Source organism: Rhinatrema bivittatum, chromosome 3 (assembly GCF_901001135.1).
Source record: "Rhinatrema bivittatum chromosome 3, aRhiBiv1.1, whole genome shotgun sequence".
Lineage (NCBI taxonomy): Eukaryota > Metazoa > Chordata > Amphibia > Gymnophiona > Rhinatrematidae > Rhinatrema > Rhinatrema bivittatum.
Genome location: NC_042617.1, coordinates 232,334,992 through 232,360,997, shown reverse-complemented (window position 1 = coordinate 232,360,997; position 26,006 = coordinate 232,334,992). Strand labels below are relative to the sequence as shown.

At 47.8% G+C, this 26,006-nt stretch overlaps 1 protein-coding gene across 1 annotated transcript in view; it reads left to right on the top strand.

The window, feature by feature from the left end:
• The window catches only part of MERTK (MER proto-oncogene, tyrosine kinase), a 609,785-nt gene that overhangs the window by 116,056 nt on the left and 467,723 nt on the right, over positions 1–26,006 (top strand). The window contains exons 3-4 of the mRNA XM_029594310.1: positions 81–181; positions 3,102–3,275. Coding sequence (XP_029450170.1) covers positions 81–181; positions 3,102–3,275 — 275 coding nt within the window. The remainder of the gene's footprint in view (positions 1–80; positions 182–3,101; positions 3,276–26,006) is intronic.

Here is a 26,006-nt window from a genome sequence, read left to right as displayed (position 1 = left end):
GCAGAAACTGTGGAGTCACCTAGTACTGTCCATGAGTTTGTACTGCCCTTGCAGACCAGCTTCTGTTTCCTTTTACTCAGCATCACCAGTGTGCAGCGTTTCGATAATGGGTCATACGTCTGTAAGCTGAAAGTCAACAACAAAGAAATAGTATCAGATCCCATCTTCGTTCAAGTGGAAGGTGAGTTAGGATTTTGGTCTTGCTGGTATTGTAAAGCCATGTTCTCAACCTGTATTTAATTTGCTGTCACAAAGTTAATGTTAGATGCAGCGTTATAATGACAGGTCAGGAAGAGGAAACCTTACCACTTCCAGAGTTGGAAGAATGTGGTTTTGATTGAATGATAATTGTATGCTATATTGTACTAGTTCTTTTGTCTGAAAACTGTTGTAATTTTGAATAGTGCTTCCTAAATATAATGGGCCCAATATTTATTAAGCTGGTGAGCAATTAAGTTATTCGGCTAAAGTTAGCTGGGTAACGACCCGAATATTCACTGGGATAAACAATAACAGATTTTGAACATGTCCAGTTAGGTATAAAGTTATCCGGCCTAGTATGGAAGGATAACTTCAAAAGATTTCTGGTTAAGTGGTGCTCCAGTAAGTAACAAAAACCCCTTAACAATGGGCCTCCTGGCCCGATTCCCCCCCCCCCCACCACCACCCATTAATCTTGTAAAAATACTTCTGGTGGAGCCCTCCCAAACCTCTCCAAAAGGGAAATTAGTAATACTTTTTCTGTTGGCCCTCTCCCCCATTCCCCCTCACTCCACAGAAAGTAATAAAATAAATACAGGCTCTTCAACCACCACACTCCCTTATGCTACCATCCCCCAAGCCCTCCCATCAACCAGGTATCTCAATTGCTCCTCCACTTCCAGAATTGTATGGTGAGTTGTACAGGGAAATCTCTTAGTTCTGCTCTGCACTAATTGTTAGGAAGCGGGAGATTCTTGTGGACACAGAGTATATGTTTATATTTAGTCCCATGATGGTCATGTCTCAGTGTGTCATACATGTGAGCGTCATCTGCAGATGTGTCCTGATAAAAAAAAAGGTTGAGAACCACTGGTTTATGCTTCCAACGCGGCTGCCCAGAGCTGCACTGGAAGTGCCTGGGATTGTATCATTCTGCAATCTCAGCCCTGAAAATGGGGCTACGTTTGAGGTACTGGGTGGGTGGGAGGTCTCTGGAGGAGTAGCATTAGGGGAGTGGGATACTCTGGAGGAGTAGCATTAGGGGAGTGGGGATAGGGTCGAGGAGCCTGTCTTTATTATTTTCTGTGGGAACTGGGGAATGGGGGGGGGGCAGCAGAAATACTATTTCTCTTTGAAGGGGTTTAGGAGGACTGGGCCAGAAGGGTTTTACAAGATTAAAGGTTGTGGTGTGGAGGAGGGGGGAATCGGGCTGGGAGGCCTGCAGGTAAGGATTTTTTTGTTACTTATAGGAATGTTACTTAGCCGGGTATCTTTTGAAGATATCTGGTTAAGTAGCAGGTTATCTGGCCATACAAGGCTGGATAACTTTAGACCTGTTCTGAAGTAGGTCTAAAGTTATCTGGCTAAGGGGGTCATTTTCTAAAGGGATTGCTCGCGAAAAGGGACTTTTCCCGTGCATTACCTATATCGGGGTGGAGTCGGGGCAGAGTCCGCACCGGAAGGGGAGGAGTCGGGGCGGCGTCGGGGTGGACTCCGCGACAACTTCGCTGATGGCAAAAAGTAAGACTCCTTATCACCTCCAGTGGCGCTATTGGGTGCGAAAGCCGGCAGTGATAGCACCGCTGGCTTTCGCAGGCCTGCCCCCCACTTCGCCCTCCTGCCCCCCGTTACTGCCAGATTCTCTAAGGTCTATGACCTTAGAAAATCCAGGCCTAAATTAACCAATTATAGTTCAAATCGATTAAATTAGCTGGATATCTTTACTCCTCCCTGAAAAACCCCTGGAATGCCACTTTTTAATCTAGCTAGATTTTAGCCAGATAATAACAAATGACTCAATATTCAAAAAGTTACATATGGACGGATAACTTGTGAATTATCCATTTAAATGACTTTGAATATTGACCCCAGTGTATATTGGTTAAAACAAGTTTTATTTTAGGGGATCTTTTTTAACATTATTTTTAGGTGTGGAGAGTTTCGACAAGACCAAGATACAACCATTTTACCCCAGGTCAGAGTTATTGGAGCTCTGATTTCTGCATTTAGGTATTATACAAACAAGTTCATTCTCGTTCACCAGATTAACTATAACTAGGAACATTTGTTTTCTGTTTTTATTTTATTTTCCCCAGGAATTTAGGCCATGCTAATCATAATGAAATAAACAGGAGAAAAATCATTACAATAAATGCTGATACATTTTCAGGAAAAATAAAATAAACACTGAAAATGAAGGTCCTGACTATAACAAGAGAAAAGTATTTTCATGACCGGTTTATGTTATATAAAAGCTATTCTAATTCTATCCAAGCAATAATCCTCCTTGGACAGGGAAGTGTGAGTTGGTGGTTAGTGAACTGATGTATGAAAAAGAGAACTGTCTGACGTTAACATTGCCTAGCCCTGCGCCTGTATTTTCTTGTACCGTTAGTTTTGCCAACTGTTACTGGCTAATAGTAGCATTGTTCCTGCTCTGCCTTCCATGGAGAGATCTCATGTGGTCCAAATGCTATAAATGTGTTGCCAGGCCTTCCATCCCAGCAATGGCTGCATGCATGTTTTTGAGGGTTTAAATTATAAAGTGTTTTGTGATCCTCTTTGGATGAAAAGCATGACATCAATCCCAAATTTGTTTTTTTTTACTTGCACTTAAATGTTGACGTGAGTCTTCTTCTGTATGTGATTGGGATGGACAACACAAAGTGTACGAACCTCCCATAAACTGCTAGTGAAAGTGAAACATTTTTGTGTGTCTTTTCTTGATGTTTTTGATTGTGAAATAGAGAATTTTGTAGCATTCAATGCCCTGTGATTAGGGTGCAACTATCCACATGGTTGATGTAATAGTTATCACTCTGACCTTCTGTAGGACTGGGTTCTTGTTGTGACACTTGTCACTTTTATGCCTTGTTAAATGACATTTTTGTCTCTTGCAGGGCTCCCATATTTCATTCGGCAGCCAGAGAGGTTGAATGTCAGCAAGAACGTTCCATTCAATCTCACTTGCGAGGCGGTGGGACTCCCGGGACCTGTGCAGATTTACTGGTTCCAGAACAGCAGCAAGGTGAACCAGGACCCTGATGTGTCGCCCTCTGTGCTGACTGTTCCAGGTAAAGTGGTAGATGGCTGTTGGAGGGTGCAACCTGCAAACAACAAAACAATGCTATTAAGCCAGGCACTACCTCAAAGAAAAGAAACCAAAACAAAACTAAAAACCTGATTTGCAAACATGTTCAGCTTTTCTTTCCTACTTTTGTGCAAAATTTATACCTGGCCCTTAATTATACCACTCCCCTTGCACAGGCTACCCTGAGAGAAAGGAGGAGGGAACGGGAGAAAGAAAAAAAGGGAGAGAGAAAGAACGCATTCAGCCATGCACCTCTTGTGTGCAAGACTCAGAGTGAGGAGGATGGCAACCGCCGTGAGTAGGAAGGTCAGTGGCAGCGGAGGCAGTGACCATGCAATAATGGAAATAAAGCAGTTCCCTCTGACTCAGTGGTGTATGGTCTCATGTCTGTTGCAGACTGCACTCTCCTACCTTACCAACATCTCACTGGACTGGCAGCCACTGTAGGATAAGGAGGGCGGCAGCAGGGTTGCTGCCGCCAATAGCAATAGGACTCACCTGAGCTTGATCCCAGCTTCTCCCTGCAGCTGTCCGAATAGCAAGGTCAGCAGTGGCAGAGGCAGGGATCTGACAGAGGCGGCTGTGAACAACCTGGGAGTGCCTATATGCAGTCAGCTGCTGGAGGAAAAAGAGGATGTTGCCTAGGCAGACGGTGATAAGATATTGTTTCCTTGAGTCTAGGACCCAGAGCAGAACTGCCGATGAGTGTGATCCCTCCCTTCTCTTTCTAGACGTGTGCAACAGTGCGTCATTCAGAAGATGGTGGCTGGGCCGGAAACCATAGAGTTAGGCGGGCTGGATTAGACAAGGAGTCGGGCCAGTTCTGGCCCATGGGCAGTAGTTTGCCCACCCTGTCTTATGTAGGCAGTCCAAAGCCTACATTTTGGTTCAAGTAAGAACCTTCATGATTTTGGACTCTACAATATATAGTAAGCCTGATTATTCAAAGCATGTTCAGCACTATTTAGCCGGATAAGCAGGACATGCAGCTAAGTAGCAGCCGCTGAATATGTGCCTACATTCAGCACTGGCCACTTAGCCGTATAAATCCCTTATAGGGATAAAAAATTACACGCACAAAAAGTAGGCTACTGGGCGGATTGGGGCGGAGTGAGTTAGCCGTATAACTTATATGGCTAACTAATGATATTCAGAGTTAGCTGCATAAGTATTCGTGTAAATTTAGGCACCCCTTAGAGCAGGTCTAAACTTAGCCAGGTAGACGTATCCGGTTAAGTGCGAATATATATGCATATATTCAACGGCTTTGCCATGCCACTGAATTTACATCATAACTTAGCCGGATAAGTTCTAAATGGCGAAGTTACTTACACGGCCAGCTTTGGATATCTACCCCAATATTTTTTCCTATAGACTCCTGGCTTAATTTAGGAGCTTCTTTGACCATTTGCTGTGTTTGGAAGCATCATAATACTACTTTCCTTTTTGCCCTTAGTAATGTATTTTATTTATTTATTTAGCATTTTTTATATACCGAGGTATAGCAGAGTTGCCTTCACTCCGGTTTACATACAGAACAACGTGTTACATTGAACGATGTTTGAAATTTAAGAATATCAAAAATTAACAATAATGAGCAAAAACATAACAAGGAGAATGAGTATAACAGGATAACACAGGGTGGAAACCCTGAGTATGTGAACAGAGATAACTGGGAACATTGAAAACAAAGGACATCTGCGTCATGAAACAGGGAGATTGATTGAAGGAGATATTGAAAGATAGCAGGCTATGTTAATATACTATAAGTTCATTGAGTGCAGACTTTAAAAGATTGGCTGAGTAGCCAGGATTTTAGGTCTTTTTTGAAGGATTTTAAGTTTTCTTGATTGGTGAGGAAATGAGGCAATGAATTCCAAAGTTTTGGGCCAATAATGGAAAGGGCTCTGTTTCTGGTGGAGGGTAATTTGGCCTGTGGAAGTGAGGGAATTACTAGTTGAATTTTACTAGTAGATCTTGTTGTTCGTTGAGAGCAATGTAAGTGAATGATGTCATCAAAGGTGGAGTAATCGGCTTTGTATATTGCATTGTGAAGAATAGAGAGAACTTTGAATTCTACTCTTTTTTCAATAGGGAGCCACTGTAATTGATTTAGAACAGGTGTAATGTGATCGGCTTTTCTTTTACCTGTTAGAACTCTGGCTGCAGCGTTCTGAAGGAGCTGTAGGGGTCTCAAAGAAGATTTAGGAAGGCCAATCAAAAGGGAGTTGCAGTAATCCAGAATGGAAAATAAAAGGGCTTGTAGGACGGTTTTGAAATCGTGGGGGTGAAGCAGAGGTTTTAGATGTTTTAAAATTTGAAGTTTGAAGAAGCCTTCTTTTATTTTTGTAGCGATGTGTTTTTTGTAGTTTAGGTCAATGTCTATCCAAAATCCCAGGACTTTAACGCTCTCTTTAAGATGGACGAGGGTCTTATCAAAGTGGAAGGGAGGAATTGTTTTATGATCAGGATTTTTTTTGGCAATTAGAGTTCTGCCCGGTGTTACAGGGAGAATGTTGCAAGCGTGGAAGTGGACCCTTAGGCTGGTCTGATGGAGTGAAGAAGTGGAAGAGGAAGCACACTCTGTAGAGAAAGAGCAGACCGGGAGGCGGATACTGGCAAGGCGTCGAGCAGGAGTCTTCACCCTGGAAGCCCAGATCCCCCCCCCGGGAGGAGCCCGTAAGGACTCAAGCCGCTGGGACTTAGGTGACTGGCGAGATGAAGACTTCACCCTGAAAGCCCAAGGTCCCCCCGGGAGAAGCCTGTGAGGACCCGAGCCGCTGGGACTTAGGCGAAGAGAGCGATATGAAGAAGGCAGTCCAAGGTCGAGGCAGGCGGCAAGCACGGAAGGTCGGAAGCAAGCAGGAGTCAGGAACCAGAGAAGCAATGCCAGGAACTGAAGGAGAAGATCCGGAACTGGAACTGAAGCGGGATCTGGAACTGAAGAAGGTCCGGAACTGGAACTGAAGCAGGACCTGGAACTGAAGAAGATCCGGAACTGGAACTGAAGCGGGATCTGGAACTAAAGAAGTTCCGGAACTGGAACGAAGCACAAGCAGGATCGGGAACCCACAAGGAAGCAGGCAAAGGTCAGCAGAGCGCAGCAACTAGTTACCAGCAAGGAACCTCGTTGCAAAGCGTTTGACTGAAGTAGACGCTGGCTTTACGTACTTGCCGGCGTCTGACATCACTTTAGGGGGCGGTCTGCAGTCCGGCGGGAAAAGCCCTTTAAATTGGGCCTCCATGCGCAGGCGTGCCTAGTAGGGGAGGGGCTGGATTCTGAGGCTCAGCGGTGTCTCCCTTGTGGGGACGCCGCCGTGAAGCAGGCAGGGCAGGCCCGACCGGCCGCGGGCCTTGTCCCCGGCACGCCGACACAGATGGCAGCGGCCTGAGCCATGGACCCCGACAAAGGAGTCCCGAGGAGAGAGGTAAGGACCCGGTCGCAAAACCTGCGACCGTGACCCCAACAGAGAAAGGTTAGCTGTTCTTCCCAGCTTTCTGTTCTGTACTGTTTAGGCTGGGGCACAATGGCTCTTGCATGAGAGAGCCAGATGGGGAAAAATAGAGAGGCCTAGCAGAAGAGGAAAACTGCAGTTAATACTACATGTTTAGGTAATTTTGACAATTTTTTAACTTGGTTATATTTTGGAAAGGAGGCTATTGTGTTTTAATATACTCTTTTGTTTTTTTTGTTTGCGTCCTAACAAAATACCAAGAGCTTGGTTTCAATGTAAATTTCTTGTTGAACTGGCAAAAAACTTTGAAGCATCTTTAAACTTTTTTATTCCTCCTATATTGGCCCACCTATAGTAGGCAGATTCCAAATGAACATCCATAAATAAAATGTACCAACAATAAAATCATACATGACATACAGTACCCATAAGATCTTTGCTTTCTCTTCCCTTTCTAAAACTCACTGTGACTTTTTTCAGGGTTGAATTGTTCAAATTCTCAAGAAACCAGTTCTTGGCATACAGCTGCTTAGGCATCTACCCTGAAAATGCCTGAGGCATTGGCTTAACATTTGCTGCTGTGATTTAATTTTCACATGCAGCTGCCCCCAGGGAAGAGGTGGTGGGAGGCACAATGGGTTTTAAAATTCTTAATTTTTTAAAATTTACTGAATTCCAGAGCAGAGCAGCTCAGAATAGAGCATGCTTTCCTCAAAATCTGGTCAGCCACTTTTACCTTGCCATGACTCCATAATAAAGAAGGGGACTGTAAGCATTAGAGATGTGAATCGTGTGATCGATCGTCTTAACGATCGATTTCGGCTGAGGGGGGGAGGGAATCGGATCGTCGCGGTTTTGTTTTTGTAAATATCGTGTAAATCGTAAATCGGGGGAGGGCGGGAAAACCGGCACACTAAAACATCCCTAAAACCCACCCCGACCCTTTAAAATAAATCCCCCACCCTCCCGAACCCCCCCAAAATGCCTTAAATTACCTGGGGTCCAGAGCGGGGGTCCCGGTGTGATCTTTTACTCTCGGGCCTGCGGTGCGTTGTAGAAATGGCGCCGGCGCTACTTTTGCCCTGTCATATGACAGGGCAAAGGTAGCGCCGGCGCCATTTTGTTTTTTGTCCCCCGACGTCAGGAGCGTAGGAGATCGCTCCCGGACCCCTGCTGGACCCCCAGGGACTTTTGGCCAGCTTGGGGGGGCCTCCTGACCCCCACAAGACTTGCCAAAAGTCCAGCGGGGGTCCGGGAGCGACCTCCTGCACTCGAATCGTTTTGCCGTACGGCCAGCGCCATTTTGCGCAAAATGGCGCCGGCCGTATGGCAACACGATTCGACTGCAGGAGGTCCGGGAGCAATCTCCTACGCTCCTGACGTCGTTTTGCCGGCAAAACGCTCCTGACGTCGTTTTGCCGGCAAAACGATTCGAGTGCATTTATTTATTTTAAAGGGTTGGGGTGGGTTTTAGGGTTGTTTTAGTGTGCCGGTTTTTCCGCCCTCCCCCTTCCCCTCCCCCTTCCCCCGATTTACGATTTTTGACGATAAATCGGGGGAATTCCTATTGTATCGCGCTTCTAACGATTTTTGACGATTTAAAATATATCGGACGATATTTTAAATCGTCAAAAAACGATTCACATCCCTAGTAAGTATGTCACTTTTGACAGTTCATCAGAGTATTCATCAGAGGTAGGGGAGGGGGATTTAGGTAGGGCCAGGGGGTGGGTTAGATAGGGGAAGGGAGGGAAAGGTGGGGGGGATAAAAAAAAAAGTGTGCGGGCTCAGCGCGCGCAAGGTTCGCGCGCCGACCCCAGATTTTATAACATGCGCGCGGTAGCACATGCATATTATAAAATCGGGTGTACATTTGTGCACGCCAGGTAGCATGCACAAATGTACCCCGCGCCCTTAAAATTTAAAATCGGCCCCTTAAAGAATACCCACTGCTTATTACTGTCATTAGTAGCATGGGATTTATTTTATGTTTTGAGTACTTGTATCCTGGTTTAGCCACTGTTGGAAACAGGATGCTGGGCTTGATGGACCTTTGGTCTGACCCAGTATGACAACTTCTTATGTCTTTTTTTTGCTTTTTTGCAGCAGTTTCTGGTTGGTGCCACCACAGTGCATATAAATATAATATACATGTTATAAGTGATGGGGTTTTTTACCTCAGAAAACTGTACTTTGTCCTTTTTCATGTAAAATATGTTATTATAAATGCATAAGTTTTTTATTATTTTATTGGAATTTTAACAAGATACATTAAAAATATCCATAAAGCAAACATATTGGATTACAAGTAAACTTATACATTATCCACTTATACCAAAAGAAAAATATATATTCCAATTGACTAGTCCCCAAATCGTGGGAGGTTAATTCAGGCAAGACCTAATAGGTCAAAAAGAAATCTGTAATAATTACAGTAATGAGAGATAATTCAACTAAGTGCCGAACCTTACAAAACAATCATATATATTACACCATATCACATCCCTTATCCACTAAAAAGGTCTCAAGGTGGGAAGGGTCTTGAAATATAAACTTGTTCTTCTGGTATGTAACAAGACATTTGTAGGGTAATTTTAAGGAAAAAACCACTCCCAGAGATAAAACTCTTGGCTTTAATGTCAAAAATTGTTTCCTCCTCAACTGAGTGCTTCTGGCATCATCAGGGAATATTTGAATTTTTTGATCACAGAAAAGAAGATCTTTATTTTTAAAATATTTCTGAAGCACCAAGTTTTTATCTTGTTCACTACAAAATGATACCAGGAGAGTAGCTCCGGTGGGTGTATCATCAATAGAAGCCTCCAAAAAGGAGGTCAAATTAGGGCTATCCCCTTGCAGTATATCCAGTTCTTCTTCCCTCTCTTCTGACCTAATCTTAAACCTAGGAATATAATACATTTTAGAAATAATCATTTCGTTTACAGGAGGAAATAGACAAAACTTCACCAAGATATTTTTTGAACAACTCAGTACCTGATAACCTTGAAACAGGAAAATTTAGGAAACGAAGATTCCTTATACAAATCTCATTTTCCAAATTTTCAAGATGTTTTTGTAACATTAAACTATCCTTTATAAAGGAATTATTAGATAATTGTAAGGAAGATATTTGAGATGTTGACACTGAAGTGGCTTCCAAATGAGTTAAACGAGTACCATATTCATCAAGAATATGGTACTTAGTTTCAACTGGTAATTAGTTTCAACTGAAAGTTTACCAAACTGGGATATGGAATATGATAGTGACTTTTCCATATTAATAAGTACCTTCCACACATCAACTAATGTTTCATTCTGGGGATCAATAGACTCTGAACCAGAACTTCCAGGTTGAAAAGTCACCCCCCTAAAGGATGAGATCCAGAGTCCTCTTGAACCCCCTGTTGCTCAGTAATTTCTGCTATGCCAGCCTGTGGGACGGCAGCTACTGGATCTAGTTTTTGCTGTAACATCTGAGGATTAGCTTCAGGAGAATCCATCAACATGTGAGGTGACGGCTGTTGGTTAGGACTCTCTAAGGACCCTGATGAAAAAGAAATCTCTGGGATAGAATTTCTAATAAATTGACTCACCCTCCGAGCCACATGTGAGTCCATGGATCCTCTCACAACCGGCAAACCAGGCGATGGTGTCAGGACTTTGGTCTTCTTCTTCCTTCCCATATATCTTCCATAAAAAAGAAGTAAAAAATATGCTAGAAGGGGGAGGCTACGGCACACAGCCAAAGCTGCGTGCCGTAGCCTCTCTGGCTTTATCTGGTTGTCAGTCTCCGGATGATGATGTTATTGGGGTCGGGGAGTGTCCTGTGGCACAATGGACCCAGGTGGAAGAGCCCTTAATTCAGTCCTCCAGCCAGCCTCCCGGATGGGAGGAAGTTCTCTCCAGATTCCTCTGATAAATGCATAATTTTTAAGTGCAAGGCTGTAAGGTTCATGTTACGTCGGCAGGCTGCGGAGCTCTTGACTGGCCTACCTCACCTTCCCTTCATCCTGCCAGGGGTGGTTCCTGGAGCTGCTACAGAGCAGGGGGAGCATTCCCAGCACTGCCCCCCTCTTTGCGGCTCTGTCCGCTGCCGGAGTATCGCAAAGTGCAGCAGGAGAAGCCGCCGCTGTCGGCGGCCCCTTCCACCTGGTTTCCCAGGCGCGCGTGCGCGTCTCTCTACATTCTTTAAAGGGCCCATGGCATGCCGGCTATCTGCCCTTCCTTCTGATGTCATCACTCCAGGGCCCTATATTAGGTGAGCCCTGACCATCAGGACTCGCCTTGGCAACTGATCTGCACTCTTGTTTTGTGCCTAGCTCCTTGCCCTCACTTCCTTGCCTGTGTTTCTGTCTCCAGACCCTGATCTTTGCTTCGCCTGATCACACTTCGGACTTTCTCCTGACCCTGACCTTTGCTTCGCCTGACCACGCTTTGGACATTTCTCCAAACTCCATCCACCCTGCGAACTGCCTATAGACTCTGATCACCGCCTCATCTGACTCTGCCTGCCGATGGTGGGGACCTGAGGGGCCTTCCCCTCAGGTGGCGTCTACCCTATCTCAGTCCAAGGGTCCACAAAGCCTATGAACTGTAACAGATTGCCAAGGCCATGGACCTGACAGATCTGTCCGCTCTCCAGGCTATACTGGGCCTGGCCCAGAAGATCCAGGAGCAGCAACGATTCCTGGAGGCTTTGGCTACTTCTATTGAACGCCTAAATGCTTGACTGAACTCACAACCGGTGGACTGGGCTGCCCTGAAGTCTGTTCCCGGCCTCGTTCTGAAACTCCAGAATCTCCAATTGACTCTAGAACTGGTAGTGGCAGATGTAAACCCTCTTGCCGCCTGTCAAGACCTCCTGACACAGCTTAACGCCCCACCTCTGTCCCCAGCAGTCCCTGTATCGGTTTTCGATTCAGGACGGGCTGCCAGCTGCCAGCACCACCTCGTTACTCAGGAGATCCTAAGTGGTGTCAGGTGTTTTTAAACCAATGCTACATGCATTTTACCCTCCAGATAGCACTTTTTCCAAATGACGTGGTCAAGACAACCTTTATTCTTTCCCTTTTGGATGGCAAAGCCTTGGCTTGGGTTTCCCTCCTATGGGAGCACTCTGATTGATCCCTTGCTCTCAAATCTGCCGCAATTTGTCTCCGCCTTTAAACAGGTTTTTGAAGAACCCGGCAGGCTGCCAGCCATGGGCTCTGACCTTCTTCATCTGCGACAAGGGTCCCGCTCCTTAAATGATTACACGATCAAGTTTCGAACCTTTGCCATGGAGCTAAATTGGCAGGGGGACAGCTTACACGCCACGTTTCTAGAAGGCTTAGCTCCCCAAATTAAAGATGAACTTGCAGCACGAGAACTTCCTACTTCCCTCGAAGGAATCATCAATCTCGCCGGGAATATTGATAGACAACTCAAGAGCAGGCTTGGGAGAATCGCCCTACTCAGTGGGCTCACGTCAAGGAACCACTCTTCTCTGGCGGTGACCATTCCTTGCCCTCTGAAGAACTGATGCAACTAGGTCACGGCCACCTCACGATTGCAGAAAACTCCCATCATCGTCAGTTAGGGCTTTGTCTTTATTGCGGTAACTCCACGCACTTGCTGTCCCATTGCCCAGAAAAGAAGAAGGCAACTCATTGCCGAGAGACGGAGTCGGTAACTCTCTGTCTCACCGCAACTTCACCCCTGTTCTTACTGGCCGCTTCATTGGAACTATCCTCTACCTGTGTTTCCATCCAGGCCCTAGTGGACTCAGGTGCTGGGGGAAACTTTATTCAGCAGGACCTCGTGGATCAATTTCAAATCCCTACGTGTCCTTTGACGCCTCCGTTGGCTCTCTTCTCAGTCCATGGGGGACTTCCTCCCGGGTGTGGTGACATGGGCTACATGACTTCTTTCTCTGAAAACTGGACCGGATCATCTCTTTCTACATTCTCCCTACTGCTGTGAATCCTGTGATCCTGGGTCTACCATGGCTGCAGAAGCACCAGCCACAATTCGACTGGTCCACGGCCGACCTGATTCAGTGGGGACCGCGGTGTTCGGAGTCTTGTCTCGAACCGGTGGAGTCTCTCCAGTTCCTAACCGTGGCCACCGCAATCCCTAATCTACTTCCCTGTAAGAAGCATCAGGAGACTCAGACCAGGCCTTGCCCTCTCCAGAGGAACGTCTTGAGGGCGGTTTTCACCCAGTTGAAAGATCAACTGAGGCAAAAGACTGCCAAACACGAAGTCTTCGTGAATAAACATATTCAAACTACGAAAGGATTTGTGGCTCTGCTAACCTACAAGGAAGAGGAGATCCAGAAGTTACATGCCCGTTGAGAAGGGAAAAGGGCCTCTCTCTGTGGCTCTCCCGATTCCGTCAAGGCTCCCGGTCATTCCTCGGGGTAATACTAAGACAGACATTCCTCTGTGTCCTGCAGGACATCAGCCCACGAATCCACAAGAACCAAAGAGTAACTGGCCCCCTGGCTACTTAGACTCCCAGAGGGGGGGTCTAGAGGAGGGGGTACTGTTATGTTGGCCGGCCACGGAGCTCGTGACTGGCCTACCTCACCTTCTCTTCGTCCTGCCATGGGTGGTTCCTGGAGCTTCTGCAGAGCAGGGGGAGCGTTCCCTGCGCTGCCCCCCTCTTCGCAGCTCTGTCCGCCACCAGAGTATCGCGAAGTGCGGCAAGAGAAGCCGCTGCCATCAGCCCCTTGAACCCAGTTTCCCAGGCGCGCGCACACACCTCTCTACATTTTTTAAAGGGCCCATGGCATGCCGGCTATCGGCCCTTCCTTCTGACATCATCACTCCAGGGCCCTATATTAGGTGAGCCGTGACCATCAGGACTCGCCTTGGCAACTGCTCTGTACTCTTGCTGTGTGCCTAGCTCCTTGCCCTCGCTTCCTTGCCTGTGTTCCTGTCTCCAGACCCGGACCTTTGCTTCGCCTGACCACACTTCGGATTTTCTCCAGACCTTGACCTTTGCTTCGCCTGAGCACGCTTCTAACTTTCTCCAGACCTTGACCTTTTCTTCACCTGACCCCACTTCGGACTTTCTCCAGACCCTGACCTTTGCTTCAGCTGACCACACTTTGGACTTTTCTCCAAACTCCATCCACTGCTATGCCTGACCACCCTACGAACTGCCTATAGACTCTGACTACCGCCTCATCTGACTCCGCCTGCCTATGGTGGGGACCTGAGGGGCCTTCCCCTCAATTGGCGTCTACCCCATCTCGGTCCAAGGGTCCACAAAGCCTACGAACAGTAACAGTTCATTTAAGGCACCTAATACCCTTACAGCAGCCCTGAGCGTGCATCACATACAGACCCATACCATTTACCCATCTCCTACTTCCCCAGGAGGCAAATGCAGGAGAAGGTTGGGAGGCAGGTGGCAAGGTTCTTGGAAGTGTGACAGGATAGCTTCCTAGAAATATCATTAGCACTCTTTCTGCCACTCCTCTGGGAATCCTCCCCCAGCAATTCAAATAGCCAAAAGGCTAGATGCTTAGTATTCCCCCTTTTTCCTTGCTGATTTGAACTGTGCCAGGCTTTGGGGGGGTTACTATCTTTTTCCTCGCCTTAGGCAGCATATTGCCTTGTGCTGCCTATGCCTAGCTGACCTGGGAAAGACCTGACCTGGAAATCAAACCCAGATTCTTTACATGGCAGTACCAAACAGGCCAGTGCACAAAGTGCTGCGCTCGGGGGTGGACCCTTGTCCTGGAGCAGTAGAGAACGGCTCGCTGGTAGGGACCAGGAAGCACCTGCACCAGGGGGCGGAGAACTGGAGGAGACAGAGGCTTGGATGAGCTTCACCACTGGAAGCCCAAGGTCCCCCCCCGGGTGGAGCCCATAGGGACCCGGGCCGCTTGGACTTAGGTGGACCTCGCAGGGTCTCCTGTAGAGGTAGTAGACAGGTATGCCCACGGACAGCAAGGGAGCGCCGTCAGACTTGAGATCGTAGGTCTGATGGAGCAAAGAATACCAGAACAGCATAGGCGATGACAAGGCAAGGGACAGAGACAGAATCAGGAGACGTAGTCAATCAGGCAGAGGTCAGAATCCGAGGGTCAGTCCGAGGAGTAGTCAACAAAGCAGAGGTCAGGTTCCGGAGGTCAGACGAGGTCACAAGGCAGGCAGAAGTCAGAAGGCAGCATTTATGTATTTATTTATTTAACATTTTTTATATACCGAGGTATAGCAGAGTTGCCTTCACTCCGGTTTACATAGAAAAAACAACATGTTACATTGAACGATGTTTGAAATTTAAAATTTCAAAAATTAACAATAATGAGCAAAGACATAACAAGAGAATGAATATAACAGGATAACACAGGGTGGAAACCCTGGGTAGGTGAACAGAGATATTTGGGAACATCAAAAACAGAGGACATCTGCATTATGAAACAGGGAGATTGATTGAGGGGGATATTGAAAGATAGCAGGCTATGTTAATATACTTTAAGTCATAGAGAGCAGTCTTTAAAAGATTGGCTGAGTAGCCAGGATTTTAGATCTTTTTTGAAGGATTTTAAGTTTTCTTGAATGAGGTAATGAATTCCAAAGTTTTGGGCCAATAATGGAAAGGGCTCTGTTTCTGGTGGAGGATAATTTGGCCTGTGGAAGTGAGGGAATTACTAGTTGAATTTTACTAGTAGTTCTTGTTGTTCGTTGAGAGCAATGTAAATGAAAGATGTCATCAAAGGCGGAGTAATCGGCTTTGTATATTGCATTGTGAACAAGGAACAGGCCGAGGTCAGTACCAGAGAGACAGTCCGAGGGTACTACCTGGGGAGACGGACAGACAAACACTGGAACAGAAGGACGCTGGAACAGTAGGATGCAGGAACAAGGCTGGAACAAGACTGGAACGAGACTGGAACAAGGCTTAGAAGTCCAGTGACAATCTAGCACACGATACAATGCCGACCCAATTGCCAAGGCAAGGAAGTGCAGGCAGGAACTTTCTTAAGTAGTTCCTTCAGTCAGGGCACGCTGCAGAGCTAGGACCCGCCCCTGGCCCTACAAGAGGCCGGGCGGTCCGCGAGTGCGTAGGGGCAAGGCCAACGCCATGGGAGACGCCGAACAACGGCGTGAGGCCTGATGCACAGTGGAAGGCCCGGCGACCGCTGCCGCGGGACGCTGAAGCCTGGAAGAGCTTGCGGCTGCCATTGGGGAGGCCAACCCGGGTCCTGCAGAGGATCTAGAGAGGTGAGCAGGCCCGTGTGCAGGCCGGACGCAGATGGAGCGCACAACACAGAGCCCTCTGCAGAAATTAAGAGGTGCCATGCTGAGATAGGGCAATGGTCTATCAAGCTTAGCATCTTGTCTCTCACAATGGCCACTCTGTGTCATTTGAAAGACATCATATCCTAATAGGAAAGTTCATTCTCCATCTCTCAGTCCGAGAAGTATGATGTGAAGGCACTCAAGTCTGTGTTACTAGTAACTGTTTCCTCCAGGAATATATCCGAAATATTCTTAAACTCTGCAAAACTTCTAGCCTTGATCACATTCTCTGGCAACAAATTCAATAGCTTAATTGTTCGTTGATTGAAAAATTACTTTTTGAAATTAGATATAAACCTGCCACTAATTAGTTTTATGAAATGTCCTCTAGCATTTTTTGATGGAGTAAATAACAGTTCCCTATTAACTTGTTCTATACCATTCATGATTTTGTAAACCTCTTGTCATTTATTTACTTACAAGCCGTTAAGCCCGTAACAACAAGCTACATTAAAAAAAAAATTTCGGTCCGTTTTCGGACACTGTACCCTTCTACACTTCTCCCTCACTCCCCTTCCCCTCGCTCATTCACCTTAGTCACTCATCCTCCTCTCCCTCGGTCACTCAACCCCCCCTTCCCTCCCCTGCCCCCACTCAAACTCCCTTCCCTCAGTCTTACCCTCTTTCTCCCACTGCCTCTCTCCCCTCTCACTGAAACCCCCCTTCCCTCACTTTCACCTCCCCCCTCATCTCCACCCCACTCCCTCCCCTTCCCTCAGTCACTCCCCACCCCCCACTCTCATCCCCTCTCAGCTCATCCACAACCCCTTCCCTCTCCCTCAGCCCTCCTCCACTCCCTCTTTTTCTGTTCTCCACAACTTACCCTTCCCATTTACTCACTCACATCCCTTTTCCTTCCATCCCGTCTCATCTTCCCCACTCACCTCATCCACAACCCCTTCCCTCTCCCTCTTGTTCTCTTCAGTGCGGCCCCGCTCTCGCTGGGCGGTGCAGACACAAAGACGGGAGGTCTCCAGGGATCTGTCTCTCGCGCTCGCCTCAGCTGCTCGTCAACACCCCTGCATTTCCTCCCAGCACCATATGCTGGCCCGCCCGATAATCCGATACCGCCGCAGCTCCTCCCGATATCGCCGCCGCCTCTGCTCCTCCCAATACTGCTGCTGCCACTTCACTGCTGCTCCTCCCAGCACCATATTGTAACTCCGCTCTGACTGACGTGCTCTCCCGCCCGCGCATGTGCGGTAGAGCTGCTCTCTACTGCGCATTTGCGGGCCGTCGGTCAGAGCCCATCTATAAGGTTGATACGTTTTAACTGCTCAGATTCAAAACAATCTCTAGGCAACATACAACTAATCAAAATAATATATAGCAGTAATTAGGCATAAAGACATACAATATATACATTAAATCATATTAAAATAAATAGCAGTGACTCATATCCCTTCTGTCTTCTGTTCTTCAAGATGTTAAGTTTTTCCTCCTAAGGGATCCATTCCATCCCCTTTATCATATTTGTTGCCCTTCTTTGCACCTTTTCCAATACTGCTTTATTTATTTATTTATTTATTTATTTATATATACCGACATTCGATCGAAATATCACATCGGTTCACAGGAAACTTAGAGACAGGGCGGGGACCGCCCTATTTTACATTATAACATGGTAGATTAAAACTAGAGCTAAATTACATTATAACATGGTAACAGCAACAAGGTAAAATATAACTATATTACATTATGACATGGTACCATTATAACATGGTAACAATGTTCCCAATAACATGGTAGGCATTCAGATATGACTTAAGTGACAGGAGGGATTAAATAATTGTGGAGAGGAGGGGGGTATAGGTAATTTAACATAAATCGTATATAATAGTTGGTGGAGAGTGGGCAGTGGCGTGTAGGGTGGGGAGCAGGGGTGTGTGGGTGGGTCGGGGGGGTCAGGAGGGGGTGTGATGTATTCGGGAAGGGTGAGGTGCATGTGGGTGGGTTAAGTGTCTGGTGGAAAAGCTTTTATGAACAGCCATGTTTTGAAATGTTTTTTGAAGATTTGCGATGAGGGTTCATTTCTGAGCTGGGGGGGGAGGGAATTCCACAGGGAGGGACCTGCTATGGATATGGCTCGTTTGCGGGTTGCATTGAGGTGAGCAGCTTTGCAATTGGGGACAGAGAAAAGTCCAGTGTTGGAGGACCTGAGGTTTCTTTGTGTGGGGTATGGGTGTATTGAGGTGTTTAGCCAGTTCATTTCGTTGTTGTTTAGTTTTTTGTGTATGAGGGTGAGGGTTTTATATTGGATTCTTTGTGTGATGGGGAGCCAGTGGAGTTCTTTGAGAGTGTGTGTGATATGTGAGGATTTTCTGCTGTTAGTGATGATTCTGGCGGCGGCGTTTTGTAGAACTTGGAGGGGTTTGAGGTGGATTTCAGGGAGGCCAAGAAGGAGAGAGTTGCAGTAGTCGAGTCTTGAGAAGATAATTGATTGAAGGACTGTTCGGAAGTCGTGCGCTTGGAGCAGGGGTTTGAGTTTTTTCAGTGTTTGTAGCCTGAAGAATCCATCCTTAATTGTATATCTTTTATAAATGAGCTGACCAGAATTGCACAGAATACTCATGCTAAGAGAAATCAGGGAAGCTAACCAGAATACTCATGCTAAGAGAAATCAGGGAAGCTAACCAATTTGGCAGTGCAATAATAATGGGAGACTTCAATTACTCCAATATTGACTGGGTAAATGTAACATCAGGACATGCTAGAGACATAAAGTTCCTGTTGCCGCAGCGGCCTCCCTTACCTGCCTCAGCAGGCACCGACTCTGGGCTCCCCCTCCTGCGATGTGGGTCGGTCTTGCCCCAAATTCAGCCGCAGCGTCTGTGCCACGCGGTCCCAGATGCCGCCGACTTCCTTCCTGCACACGCCTCCCTAGGCGCGCACGTGCAGGGCTTGCCACATCTTAAATGGGCCGCGACGAGAAACTTTGGTCCGGCCCCCGAAGATGACATCTTCACACTGGGCTATTTAAGCCCGGCTAGTTCCCTGCTCCTTGCCTTGGCAATAGGTCCAGCTCAAAAGAGTGTGTTGTTGCTTCGTTCCAGTGTTCCTGATCCTGAGTTCCTGCCTGCTCCTGATCCAGTGGTTCCGCTTGTCCCTGTTCCTGGTACCCCGCTCCTCGGATTGTTTCTTGGTCTCGACTTCGGCTTGGTATCCTGATTCTGCTCGTCTGCTGCCCGTCCTGACCTTTACCTTGCTTCCCGGTTCCTGTGTGTCTGCCGCCTGTCCTGATCTCCGGCCTGGTTCTTCGTTCTACCTGTTCGCTGCCTGCCCCGACTTCTGGACTGTCCACAGTTACCCTTGATCTCCGCCAGCCTCGACCTGGACTCCCTGACGCTGCTTCTTCTCCTGGACCCCGCATCGCCAGGAGACCCTCGTCTAAGTCCTGCCAGCCATGGTACCCAAGGGCTCAACCTGAGGGGAATGAGGGCTGGTATAGGTGAAGCTCCAGCTGAATCTCCTGCTCCAGCCCCGCCTCCCGGTGATGAGATCCACAGAGGACCTTCCCCCGGTGGTGGATCCAATCCTCGTCCCGGCTCAAGGGTCCACATCGCCAACAGTTGCCAAGCCCATGGATCCGGCGGACCTGTCTGGCCTCCAAGCCATTCCGGGCCTGGCTCAACAGCTCCAGCAACAGCAGCAGTGCCTGGATGTGTTAGCGGCCACAGTCACGTGACTGGCCAATCGATTGGACACCTCACCCATGCTGGGGATCCCGTAGACGCCACCTGCAGCTGCACCAGCTCCTGCCGCCTCTTTGCACCTCCCGGCACCTCCCCGCTACTCCGGGAACCCGAAGCAGTGCCGTGGATTCCTCAACCACTGCTTTATGTGCTTGTCCATCCAACCAGCGCAGTTCCCTTCTGATCAGGTTAAGACGACCTTCATCCTATCTCTACTTGATGGCAAAGCCTTGACATGGGCCTCCCCCTTTGGGAGTGTGGCGACTCCTTACTTGGGGACCTCCCGCGTTTTGTCCAAACCTTTAAACAAGTCTTTGACGAACCAGCTCGACAATCAAAGGCCACCTCAGAACTCCTTAACCTGTGCCAGGGGTCTTGCCCCTTGGTGGATTATGCAATAGAGTTTCATACCTTGGTGCCGGAACTAGGCTGGCGGGAGGACAGTCTCCGAAGTATTTTTCTAGAGGGCCTGGCCTCTAGAATTAAAGGCGAGCTAGCCACTCAGGAACTATCTGAGGACCTGGAAGCCCTGATCGACCTGATGGGGCGAATTGATCACCGCCTACAGCAGCGCTTACGTGAGCTGAAGGCAGGGTGCAGGACTTTACCTTTGGCGCCGTCCTTCTTCCGGCCGTTAGTTCGACCCTCACTTCCGGAACTCACGCCCTCATGCAGTGAGAAACCTATGCAACTTGGCCGCAGTCATGTCACCCCAGAAGAAAGACAACAATGCCGGTTGCTCGGACTTTGTCTCTCCTATGGTGGCAAAGGCCACATGCTGGCTCAGTGTCCAGAGCGGCCGGGAAAATCTCAAGCCTAGGCATCATGGGAGAACTGACCGTAGGCTGTGTAAACCCCACTCCCCAGTGCACCGCTCCAGTGACACTCCTTTACCCTGGAGGGTCTTTTCCTACGTTAGCCTTCATTGACTCCGAGGCCAGGGGGAATTTTATCTTGGCTGACTTGGTGAAGCGACTACAACTCCCAGTGGTCCCTAGGGTTTCCCCATTGCTGATCTCCTTGATTCAGGGGGACCCACTATCAGGCCGTCACCTCTGTCACAGCCCCGGTGTTGCTTCGCACTGGGATCCTCCACGCGGAAGAGATTACCTTTTTTGTGCTTGAGAAGGCCATTCACCCGTGGTGCTGTGACTCCAAAAACACACCCCACACCCCTGCAGATCGCCTCCTAACTGCTTCTCCTCTTGTCTCCAAGATCTGCCTTGATCCTGACTTCCGCTGCCCACTGCCTCATTGGCCCTTCCAGCCCACTACACAGACTTCGCAGATGTATTCTCAAAGGAAAAAGCAGAAACACTCCTGGAGTATCGACCATTTGACTGTGCCATTGACCTCTTGCCCAATACTACACCTCGAGGTCGGGTGTACCCACTGTCTCTCCCTGAGACTCAGGCAATGTCACAATACATTTGAGAAAATCTGGATAGGGGATTCATTCGACCTTCTACCTCCCCAGCAGGAGCTGGATTCTTCTTTGTAGCGAAGAAGGATGGCTCCTTAAGACCGTGCATAGACTATCGAGGACTCAACGCCATTACCCGTCGGGACAGGTACCCACTTCTGCTTATCCCGGAGCTACTGGACCGCCTCCAATGAAGGAGGATCTTCACAAAACTGGATCTCCGTGGGGCCTACAATCTGGTCCACATTAAGCCTGGAGGCGAATGGAAGACCGCCTTTAATATGCGAGATGGGCACTAGGAATATTTAGTGATGCCTTTCGGACTATGTAACTCCCCAGCGGTCTTCCAAAACCTTATGAATGAGGTTTTCCGGGACATGCTCCACACCAATGTTATTGTCTACTTGGACGACGTACTAGTCTATTCCAAGGACCTCTCCATTCATCGCCTGGAGGTATGCCGTGTTCTACAATGCCTATGTGAACATCGCCTCTTCGCCAAGCTAGAAAAGTGCCTCTTCAAATGAAAATCCCTTTCCTTTCTGGGGTTTATTGCATCTTCTACCGGCTTCCATATGGATCCTGAAAAGGTCACGAGTATCCAGGACTGGCCGCGTCCCTTGGGGTTCTGCGCCCTCCAGCGTTTTCTCAGCTTTGACAATTTTTACCGACACTTTATTCCCTGGTATTCGCATATGGTAGCTCCTCTTACCGCCCTCATGAAGAAGGGTTCTAACGCCAGACATTGGCCGCCAGAGGCGCTCTGAGTGTTTGAAGAGTTGAAACAAGCCTTCCTTCACGAGCCCTGCCTCTGCTACCCTGACCCCTCACACCCGTTCGTGGTGGATGCCTCTGACATCGTAGTAGGGGCCGTCCTCAGCCAGCACTCTAGCAATGGGGCCCTACTACCGTGCTCTTACTTCTCCCGAAAAGAACTACGGCATCGGAGACAAAGAACTTTTGGCAATCAAGATGGCGTTTGAGGAATGGCGGCAATGGCTAGAGGGGGCTCAGCATCCCGTCACAGTATATACTGACCACAAGAACCTGGAGTATCTCTGCCAGGCTCAATGCTTGAATCCTTGGCAGGCTCACTGGTCGCTGTTTTTCAGCTGTTTCTTTTTTTTTTTTTAATATTTAAATTTTTATTGATTTTCAGTATTAGACAGGTAAAACATCGTTATTACACCATAACTACTCTTCTACAGTTATTATCATAGATTATATAAGTAACATAATATATATCTAATTATGACATAATCAAAAGAAAGTTTTTCATCCAAACATCTATATCAGAGACAAGGGAAATATTAGGGAGTTATAATTAAGAAAAGAAAACAGTTAAATTCAACATTGCTATCCTGCAATCATTTTATTTATCATTGGACTGATTTGGTAATGTAGCTATTCTTTTTTGTTCAACAAAAGCTTTTAAATCAACTGGATTGAAGAATATAAATGTGTCCTGATGTTTTTTAATGACACATTTGCAAGGGTATCTCAAGGTATATGAAAATCCTAATGCTATTAATTCCTGTCTAAAGACCAGAAATTCTCTCCTTCAACCTGCAGTATAGCCCAGCCTCAAAAATTGCTAGAGCAAATGTCCTCTCCAGGATTCTTGAGACTGAGGACACGTCCATTGTTCCCCAGTACATTTTGGACCTAGTTAAAGTCCTCCTCACTGCCACTGACATGGTACCCCTGGGTAAGACAGTCGTCTCTCTCCGCCTTCGTAGGAGGGTCTTGTCCTGAGCGCATGACTCGCTAACTGCCTGCCACCCCAGCAGGGCCCGCACACTGGAGCTCCTCTCTCTCGCTACTACTGGTGGCCTAGGATGGAACGCGATGTCCAGGCATACGTCAGTTCCTGCCTGACCTGTGCCCAGCAGAAGCCATTGCCCCTGGGGTCTCTTGCAACCGCTACCTGTACCCAAGGAACCATGGACTCACATCTCCATGGACCTCGTGTTAGATCTACCCCCATCCAATGGGAATCAAATTATCTGGGTGACTATTGACAGGTTTTTAAAGATGGCACACTTCGTTGCTCTTCCAAAACTACCCTCAGCACCCAAACTTGCTCAGTTGTTCACTCAACACATCTTTCGCCTCCATGGCCTTCCCCGACACATAGCCTACGACTGTAGCTCTCAGTTTACAGCAAAGTATTGGCGATCTCTATGTAAAAGGTTTGGGATCCAATTGGACTTCACATAAGCTTTTCACCTTCAGGGGAACGGCCAGGCGGAATGAACTAACCGAGCTCTAAAGACCTTACTTCATTCCTTTGTTGGAGACAGACAAGATGATTGGGCTGCTCTGTTACCTTGAGCAGAATTTTCCCATATCCAGCATGTCCATTCCGCCACAGGAACTTCTCCTTTCCAACTAGTCTTTGGGAAGCAACCGGTGCCACCATTACCGTTACCGCTGGTGGTGCCCTCTCCTGCAGCTCAACTTACTGCCCAACAACTCTACTCACTCGAACACCACTCAGGCCAATCTCCAACAAGCTGCCGAGGCAGCCAAGAAAGGTGCTGCAAACATCATCGTCCAGCCCCACTCTTTAAACCCAGAGATCGAGTGTGGGTAAGCACTTGCCATATCAGTCTTCGAGTGCTCTCCATGAGATTGGCAGCCAAGTACATTGGACCCTTTACAGTAAGCGAATGCCTGGGTCCAGTTTCCTACCATCTGCGTCTACCATCGAGTCTGAAGATACATAATGCATTTCATGTTTCCTTGTTGAAACCATTAGTGCTCTCTCCGTTCCACCGCAAGCCACCAGAACCCCCGGACATAGCCTCAGATGAAGACCAGGTCTACCAGGTCAAGGACATACTTGATGTGAGAAACAACCACAGGCACTGGGAGTACTTGATCTCCTGGGAGGGTTTTGGACCAGAGGAGAACACCTGGGAGCCGGCCTCGAATATACTGGATAAATCCCTCCAATAGTTTCATAAAGCACACCCTGACAAGCCTGGTCCTTCTGTGAGGAGGCAAAAGAGGGGGGAAGGGTACTGTTGGGAATCCTGGCCATGGTGAACTGTGGCCAGGCTCCCTTACCTGCCTCAGCAGGCACCAACTCCAGGCGCCCCCTCCTGTGGTACAGGTCGGCCTTGCCCCGAATTCAGGCATGGCATTCGTGCCACACGGTCCCAGACGCTGCCGACTTCCTTCCTGCACATGCCTCCCTAGGCGCGTGCGGGGCTTGCTGCTTCTTAAAGGGGCTGTGTTGGTAAACTTCAGCCCGGACCCCGAAGATGACATTATTACACCGGGCTAAGCCCGGCTCAGTTCCCTGCTCCTTGCCTTGGCAAGAGGTCCAGCTTGTGAGAGTGCATTGTTGCTGTGTTCCAGTGTTCCTGCCTGTTCCCGATCCTGAGTTCCTGCCTGCTCCAGTGTTTCCGCTTGTCCCTGGTACCCCGCTCCTCGGATTGTCTTCTTGGTCTCAACTTTTTTTTTTTTTTTTAATTTAGACTTATATTCTGCTTTTTGCACTTTCTTCAGTGCTTCATAGTGGATTACATTCAGGTAATGTAGGTATTTCCCTATCGCCAGAGGGCTTACAATCTAACCCCCTCATTTATCAAAATGTGCTAAGGTGTTTTCGCATGCGTTAAGGGCTTATAGTATGCGAAAACGCCTTTAACGCATGTGATAGCACCATATCGTATGGTGCGATGCAAATCCGAAAAAGAGGAGTTAGGTTTACATTTTTGCAAAGTCCTATTACATTGCGTTACGGGGTGGTAAGGTGTTAGTGCATTTTGTGATGTCTCCTCAAAGGCCTGTTTTAGTAGGTTTGAAGGGCCTGGAGCACCAGCCTAGCCATTGGGGGGAAAAGAGAGAGAGAGAGACAGACAGACAGAGAGAGACTAGCCATAATGTCCTTTCCCTAGATAGGTATTTATATCCCTATGGGAGGCCCACCTAGTAACTGGAGGTGAGGTTTAGGTATAAGTGTAGGGGGTTAGGGGCCACTTTGACATTCAAAGTGAGATGTAAGAACAGAACAGTGGTCTCTTGTGAAGATTTGATGACTTTCAGAGTGAGGAAACTCACTCAAAGGTGAGATTTGTGCAATGTTCTCTCAACCTAGCTTGATGGACTCTAACTTTGGCTTGGTTCCTGTGTATCCGCCGCCTGCCCTGATCTCCGGCCTGGTTCATCGTGCTGCCTGTCCTGACTTCTGGACTGTCCATGGTTACCCTTGATCTCCACCAGCCTCGACCCGGACTCCCTGATGCTGCTTCCTCTCCTGGACCCCGCATCGCCAGGAGACCCTCGCCTAAGTCCTGCCGGCCCCGGTACCCAAGGGCTCAACCTGAGGGGAATGAGGGCTGGTATAGGTGAAGCTCCAGCTGGGTCTCCTGCTCCATCCCCGTCTCCCGGTGATGAGATCCACTGGGGGCCTTCCCCCGGTGGTGGGTCCAATCCTCGTCCCGGCTCAAGGGTCCATATCGCCAACAGTTCCTGGAAGTAATAAACGACTGCTTCAGGGAGCAATTGATTCAGGAACCAATGAGAGAGGGAGCTATTTTAAATTCTTAGTGGAATGCAGGATTTGGTGAAAGAGGTAACAGTGATGGGGCCATTTGGCAATAGTTATCATAACATGATCAAATTTGAACTAATAACTGGAACGGGGACAATAAGAAAATCTATAGCTCTAACACTTAATTTTCAAAAGGAATACTTTGATAAAATGAGGAAAATAGTTAGAAAAATAATGGAAGGTGTAGGTGCAAAGGTTAAAATGTTCAATGGGCAATGTACATTGTTTAAAAATACAATCTTAGACACACAGTCCAGATGTATGCCATGCATTACGAAAGGTGG